Source organism: Gymnogyps californianus, chromosome 1 (genome assembly GCF_018139145.2).
Source record: "Gymnogyps californianus isolate 813 chromosome 1, ASM1813914v2, whole genome shotgun sequence".
NCBI classification, from domain to species: domain Eukaryota; kingdom Metazoa; phylum Chordata; class Aves; order Accipitriformes; family Cathartidae; genus Gymnogyps; species Gymnogyps californianus.
The window spans coordinates 132,533,831-132,541,097 of record NC_059471.1 but is presented as its reverse complement, the minus strand read 5'-3'; the positions used below and the strand labels follow the sequence as shown (position 1 = coordinate 132,541,097).

The following is a 7,267-nucleotide window of genomic DNA, read 5'->3' as shown; positions in this document are numbered from 1 at the left end:
ACATGAACCGATAACGGCGGGCAAGGTGGGTTTATCATTTATTCTCCGTCGTAGCTTGGGTTGGATTTCTCACAGTAGCACCCCCCAGCCTCCTGCCTTCGTTGGAGTCTGTCCAGAGCAACGCTGTTGAGCAGGCACTGGGGTTTGCTGGCACTCAGCCTGCTGGGGCACCGGCTGGAGCACGGGCTACTTTCCCCGAGTACTGCTGTGTTGCCCCTGTGAAACAAGATGGAGCTGAGAGAGACTGACATCGCACCTACCCCTCCATTCACTGCTCTGCAAGCCCCTTTTGGGGGAGGAGGAGGATCAGCTTTTTCTCTTCCAAAGACTTGCAGTTCCAGTGTACCATCACTTGAGTCCAGTGGGCAGCTGGCCTGTGGCCCACCCTGAGGTCTTTACATCAGTGGAGGGCACGATTAAAACCCCTGCACAGCAGATCTTCATGCGACGTGGTTTGGTGGAGAGGGCGGGGGCAATTCCCACCCTCCCACCTGCCTTCCCCTCGGCGTTCCTCAGCTGGGTGGCTGACAGAGCAGTCTGGCTGTGGGACAAGGCTGTGAAAGGAGGTGGGGGTAACCTGGGCCTTTTCTTTCTCTTGCCAGTCCCCTCTGCTTGTTTTGGTTACCTTTCTGCGTGAGCCTCTCCTGCTTTGATGGCAAAATGTCCCCATTTCCCAAACGCTGGCGTGTAGAGAGAAACATCAGGCCAAGCCAGGCAACTCAGGTGTGAAATAGATTTTAATTGAGTTTAGGGATCTGTAGTTTGTCTGTTGCTCAGCTGAGCATGGGCTGTCCAGAAGGTGAAGCAGACATTATGGGCGGAGGAGCGGGTGGAGGAGTGCAAGAGGGAAGGCAACAGAGAGAAAAAGGTCACAAGAAGCAAATGAGAGCATGGGTTTGTTTACGGATGTGTTTTAATATATCGCCCCACAGTACTATGTGCTGACCTGGAGACTGACAGCACACGCACGCACGCACACCCAGTGAGGGACAGCAGTGCACTTCAACGCTAAGCTGCTGGCAAGCACAGCCCAACACAGCACAGCACTCGGGGAGGAAGGAGGGGACACTCAGGTCACACCAGGGCTCAGCGCAAACACACGCCTGGGGCACGAGGACGCCGTAGGCCAGTACACGTACACCTACACACATGCACAACGAGAGCGAGCCACTGGCGACACTCATCCAAACACAGCTACAGGTGCAACACTTGTCCAAACACACCAGCTGATGCACATATGTTCACCGCACATGCTTCGGCGTACAAGGGAAACACACCGGGCAGCATGCTCCTGTAGTCTAACACGTGAACAGAGTGGCTCAGACGCGGCCCTGCACAAAAAACAAAAGACACACAATGCCTAGATCCAGAAATGCTTATGACCCCAAAGCAAGGGACAGGGTGTAGGCGCCTCTCTTATCCTTCACCTGGGTACATCTAGCTGGGGACACCTGAACTCGAGGGGGTTTGAGGTGAGAGGGAACCAGGTGGCGGAGGGGGGAGAAAGAGCAAAAAAGGGAGCAGTGGAGGGAAGGGGGCTTCAGAGTCTGTGAGGTGGGAAAGAGCAGCAGGGTGGCTGTGCCCTGGGGACAATGTTCAAAGAACACTTGGGTTGCGAAAGTTGTGTCCAGCAAAGCGTGCTTCATCACCAAGCTCTTCCTCAATCCTGCAGGAGAGAGAGAGAGAGACCACACGTCAGGCCCTTGCTGCGAGGGAGCATCGGAGGCACCAGGGCGCCGGAGAGGCAGTGCATCAGCAGGAAGCTGACATGGGCCGGAGGAGCTCAGCTCCTGCCAGCTGCTGTGCCTGTGGGGCTGCACCCTCACACCAAGGAGGAGGGAAGGAGTCTGCTCCAGAGATCTCCCCGGGATCCTACTGTCATCTCTGCACCTCGTCTTCATAACGTTTCCCCCACAAGCCCCATCTACCCTTGGGCTTTCAGCTTCTCCCACCCCAATTTGTCACTCCCCCGTTCTCTCTTCTGCATTCCCGTCCCTGGAGCCCCTTACCTCATGAGCTGGTTGTATTTAGCCAGGCGTTCAGACCTGCAGGGAGCACCCGTCTTTATCTGTAAAGCATTCCCCAAAACAAACACTGTAAGACACTGTTATGACTTGCACCAGTTTCCCATGGCGGGGCAGGGGATTCTGTCTTCACACCCCTTCGCTTTCCTCCAGGCCTGTGCATGGCCTGGGTCTCACCTACCTGCCCGGTGCACAGTCCTACAACCAGATCAGCAATGAAGGTGTCTTCGGTCTCCCCAGATCGGTGGCTCACCATCACACCCCAGCCGTTCTCCTGAGCCAACTTGCAGCTGCAAGGAGCAAGAAATGCAGTCAGTAGCTCCCACACCTATAACCACCACGGGCACAGGGTGACATCTAGGCACCCTCTCCTCCCACCCTCAGCATCCTACACTCTGGTAGAGACAAAAGTCTATTCATCCAATGGATAGCGTGACACCCTGCTGTGGTTCATTACCAACCCTTTCACAGGACAACAAGGTCAGCGGGCTGGACTTACGCTTGGATGGCCTCCGTGACAGATCCAATCTGGTTGACTTTGAGCAGGAGGCAGTTGCAGGCCTTCTCTTCAACAGCTCGCTCGATGCGCTTGGGGTTTGTCACTGTCAGGTCATCTCCCACTATCTGAATCCCCACATTGGCCGTGAACTTGGACCAGGCCTCCCAGTCATCTTGGTCAAAGGGATCCTCAATGGAGACCACTGAAGGGACAACAGAAGAGACATGAGGCAAAGCTGCCTCCCTTCCCACCCCAAAAACACAGAGGGGATGTGCCTGTTAAACATGCAACACCAGTCATGATTCCCTACTGCCAAGCACAGCAGCTCACCTGGATAATCACGTACAAAGCTTTGGTAGAGGTCGCCCAGCTCATCTGCAGAAATGTAGCGGCTTGGGTCGTCTGGGGACTTGAAGTCCAGGTCATATTTGCCATCACGGTAGAACTCGGAGGCTGCCACATCCATACCGATGACAATCTTGTCTGTGTAGCCCGCCTTGTCAATAGCTTCCTTGAGGAGCTCCAGAGCTGGGAGGAGGAAAGTTGCAGTCAAGAGAGTCAGCCCATGCAGAGAGCTCTGCCTTTCAGTGGGAACCTCCCCTGGGAGGGTCCTGAGAGCCACTGAGAGTCTGATGGTGTGATGGGAGAGGTAGAAGGGAGCCCAGAGCACAACAGAAACATGCCAAGGAGCTGTGGAGGCCATGTCCAAAGGGACAAGGAGGAATTAAAATACAATCCCACAGCTCAGAGACAGGTTGGGGGAAGGCCTTGGAAAAGTATGCCCACGCATGAAAGGTTTGTATGGAGAGGCTGTGACAGATCAACGCTACCCCAACGAGAAGGAGCTTAGAAACCATTCCCTAACACAGGAGGTCAATGACACTGAGGCATCATATTTTGAACCAATCTTTGGGGAATGCTGTGAGCTGGGTATAGGAAGCCACAGCATTGCAGGCAGGGGTACCCCATCCCTGCAGGGCTCTCACCTTCACTATTTTCCAGGATGTTGGGGGCAAAGCCTCCCTCATCACCCACATTGGTAGCATCTTTGCCATACTTCTCCTTGATGACGCTCTTCAGGTTGTGATAGACTTCAGCCCCGATGCGCATGGCATCGCGGAAGCTTTCAGCTCCCACAGGCAGGATCATGAACTCCTGCATGGCCAGTTTGTTGCCTGCGTGGGAACCTCCATTGATCACGTTGAAAGCCTGGAAGAATCCATAAGAGAATCACAGCTGAAGGAACCGGTCTTGGCACCACCTAGAGGAGGCTCTCAGATGAGTCACCATACCCATTCATGCCACATCCCACAAGGTAACATAGCACATCAGCTACAATGCATCAGACCGCAGGTAAGCCCGGGGTCTTCCTTCCAATAGTGGCTCAAAGCAAATGGTTGGAGAGGACTTTCCCACCTGTTTCCCTCTCAGAGATCTCCTGAGCTACATGTGTTTATCTGTGCTGTGTTTATCAGCAATGCTACGTCAATCTCTCTTCCAGGACCTTTCTCCTTGACTGAGAAAATTTTAGCATCCACAACACCCTTTGTGAAGGAGTTTCACAGTGCAGTTACCCCTGGTGTGAAGACCCATATGCCCTTGTTTTGAACTGTGCCCCAGAGGGTTCACATGATGCCCTCTGGTTCTTGTGCTAAGAGTGAGATCCTCAGTCAACCCCCAGCACAACCTCTGCCGTCTCCTCCTCAGGTTCCTCTTTTCCGAATTGAAACCTGACAAATCTCAGGCCTTGGTTTGCTTCCTTGATGAGTGCAATGCACTCAGCTGATGTTTCAGTCCTATATCTCTTCCTTCTCTACCTCCCAACACACCCTTTGAAGTTTCTTTTGGAGTTTCTGAAGGTGGATATCAAGGACGGAGGAGTCTTACTGGCACAGGAAGGATGAGATCGGAGTTGCCAGCCAGGTCAGCAATGTGCCGGTACAGGGGGACATCCTTCTCTGCAGCTCCCGCCTTGCACACGGCCAGTGAAACTCCCAGGATAGCATTGGCACCAAACTTGGCTGTGGACAAAACCAAGGAGGAGTTAGGCTTCTCAGGCAGCAGCCTCCGGCCCAGCGGGTGCTCTTGCCAGCCCAGCCTTGGGCTCACCACAGCTCTGGCAGTGCCCCCCGCCCCAGCCCTGCAGCCTCCCATGCTCTTTACTTCCCAGGCCAAAAACCAGGAATGAATTACATTTGTTCTCTGTGCCGTCCATCTCAAGCATCAGATTGTCTATCTTCTCTTGATCCACAACAGAGAGGCCCTGCAAGAAAGAAACAGCTCCTGAGAAGGGGAGGCTGAGAAGAGCTGTTGGCTCTGGTGTGCGAGACAGGAGGCGTTGATGGAGAAGCTGGGGGTACAGGGACCTTTTTAGCTTGTGGAGGAACATATACACACAAAGCTTTGGGAATTAGTGCCTTGGTATATAGTCAAGTTAGGTAACCACGATGATGTCGCTGCAGTGCAGTGTAGATGTACCCACGCTGGAGAGGGGATCAGCTGCAGCCCAGGCAAGGCCACGCATTGCTGGGGACACAGGACTCCCTTGGGGATTTACCCAGCCTTTTGGCAGCTTCCAGGGAGCTTTGTGGTGCTGTGGCCGCACAGAAGCTAGGCAGAAAACAGTACATGCTCAACCCCAAGCAAGTGAATGTAGACTGGATGGAGCCTCCCCGGGAGTGGGGTGGAGAGCAGGATTAGGCCCAACACAGGCAGCCCTCCACCAGGCCGGGTATTTTTCAGGAGTGGAGAGAGCTAGGCTCTCAGCCAGACCCCCCCACAGGCTGCACGGGGTGTCATGTGTGGCTTCAGCTCAGCTTTCCTCAGAGCAGGCTCCAGGTCTTCAGGTGTAAACAGGTTGCAGATGTGACACCACCACTCCGCAAGGCTGTGCTGGGGGGGCTGCCAGACCTTGCATGGGTACAGTCATTGCTTATCACACCACGAGTGCTGGCTGGGACAAACAGGCGTGAGGCCACAAACACGTGGATAAAGTTCAGTGCTTGAGGAGGAGCACATCTGAAAGAGGGAGAGAGCTCTACAGGGAGCATTGAGGGGACTAGCTAGGTGGTACAGATGCTGCGGTGGACCAGGTAGCGTTAAATCCTTTCCGGCCAGAGAAAAGATCGCTGTGGACACATACAGGCATGGAGGACAGGAGGGGTGTGCCCAGGTTCACAGAGAGCATCACTATGTCTGTTAACCCAGTGAGATGAAGAGAGGCAGAAACAGAGATCAGGGGACAGAGACGGACCAGAGTAAGCGTTGGACAAGGGAGAACAAAGAGAAATCCTTACAGAGCCCACGAGAGCTGGGGCGACAGTGCTGTTGATATGATCCACGGCCTGCAGGACCCCTAAAGAAGGGAAGAAACAGAGAAAAAGAGAGAGAGAGAGAGGGTGAGGCAAAGAGGAGAGTGGAAAGAGGGACGGAGAGGACCGATAGAGAGACTGAGAGAGGGAGACAGCGAGGGAAGATCGAGGCCTGATCTTTCACTTTACACTAGGTCTGTGCCTCTGTCGTCTCCCTGAGGGCAGTGGGACACATCCACATCGCGCCAGTGGATGAGCAGTACCCTCTGGAGGAGCCCCACGCACAGGCAGCCCCGGGGACGGGGTGCAGAGCAGGCATCTCCCCACCTTTTCCAAGGAAACGTGACTTGTCATTGTCTCGCAGCTCCAGCGCTTCGTAGATACCAGTGGATGCACCGCTGGGGACCGCTGCTCGAAACATGCCTGGGAAACAGCAAAACACGGGTGTGAGATGAGCAGAGGGTGAAAAGGAGGGAAAGCCCTTGTGCACCTGCTTCTGTCCCGCTTTTGAGGGAAAGGATGTGGTAACCACTTGTGCAAATGGTTGCCTCCATTTCCACTCAGAGGTGGAGCACCATGGTGGCAGAAATAAATGCACCCAGGGCTTCCAGATTGGGAAACTTGGATCTCAGGCACCCAGAGGTCCACACCATTCCCAGAACTACAGATGACGGGTGGTAATCTGGCTCCTCAGCCCTCCTCCTGGTTCAGAGGCAGCCCGACCCCCAGCTGCCAGCGGCTTCCTCCCCCTCTGACTGGGGCTGGGTTTCTGCCTTGGTGAAGAAGGAAGAGACTGGTCGGATGCCTGCTTTGTCCCCTCACTGCTCCTCACCCCTCAGCCCACCTAGCTTTGGGCCCAGCACAGATGCAGCTCTTCCAGTTGAGACACATGTGCACGTACATGCCTGCACAGAGATCTTGGGGACAAACCTTCCCCTGCCTCATGAGCATGGCCATGGAGGAGCTTCCAAACTTGTACTGTGTCCCAGGAGTAAAAGCACAGCTGCAGGAGGGCATCGCGGGGACAGGACAAGAAGGTAAATATATTTATGTTAACTAAATTTTCCGTCCTTGCTACTAGCAGGCACACCGCTCAAGTCAGATACATGGCAGCCAGCTGTCTTGTCGTGATTTGCCTGGCACGTGTGCGGAGTTGCTGAACACACACACACAAGCAGAGCCACAAGCAGAGTTTTGGTCTCTGCCTCTTCCCCTGGCTTGCTGTCTGCCAGCCAGTTCACTGGAGAAGACCCTCCGTGCTCTCGGCAGAGCGTGCCAGGCTGCCATGCAACGCCAGCTCCACTGGGGTGAGCAGGACTTCCCCTCCATCTCGTCCTCGTCCACGTACCTTTGTGCGTGTACAGGTCCACTTCAACAGTGGGGTTCCCACGAGAGTCCAGGATCTCGCGGGCGTGGATCCTCTCGACTGCCAT

At 54.7% G+C, this 7,267-nt stretch overlaps 1 protein-coding gene across 2 annotated transcripts; it reads right to left on the bottom strand.

Annotated features, from left to right (window-relative positions):
- Positions 1-741: 741 nt before the first annotated feature.
- ENO2 (enolase 2) lies at positions 742-7,267 on the bottom strand. Of its 2 annotated transcripts, XM_050901852.1 has the most exons (11): positions 7,183-7,267; positions 6,162-6,257; positions 5,820-5,878; positions 4,717-4,786; positions 4,411-4,544; positions 3,510-3,732; positions 2,854-3,051; positions 2,524-2,725; positions 2,206-2,314; positions 2,010-2,068; positions 742-1,666 (listed from the first exon to the last, which is right to left on the bottom strand). In XM_050901852.1, exons 1-11 carry the CDS (start codon positions 7,265-7,267, stop codon positions 1,597-1,599), a joined length of 1,305 nt encoding a protein of 434 aa, XP_050757809.1. In that variant the 3' UTR covers positions 742-1,596. The 2 variants fall into 2 exon arrangements, with proteins under 2 accessions (XP_050757809.1, XP_050757816.1); XM_050901859.1 differs by lacking the exons at positions 4,717-4,786; positions 5,820-5,878.

Coding starts and splice junctions, on each gene's coding strand:
- ENO2 (XM_050901852.1), bottom strand. CDS start 7,267: ATGGCAGTCGAGAGGATCCACGCCCGCGAGATCCTGGACTCTCGTGGG. Junction 3,733..4,410: donor ATCTCATCCTTCCTGTGCCA/GTAAGACTCCTC, acceptor GGATTCTTCCAG/GCTTTCAACGTGATCAATGG. Junction 2,069..2,205: donor TAGGACTGTGCACCGGGCAG/GTAGGTGAGACC, acceptor AATGCTTTACAG/ATAAAGACGGGTGCTCCCTG.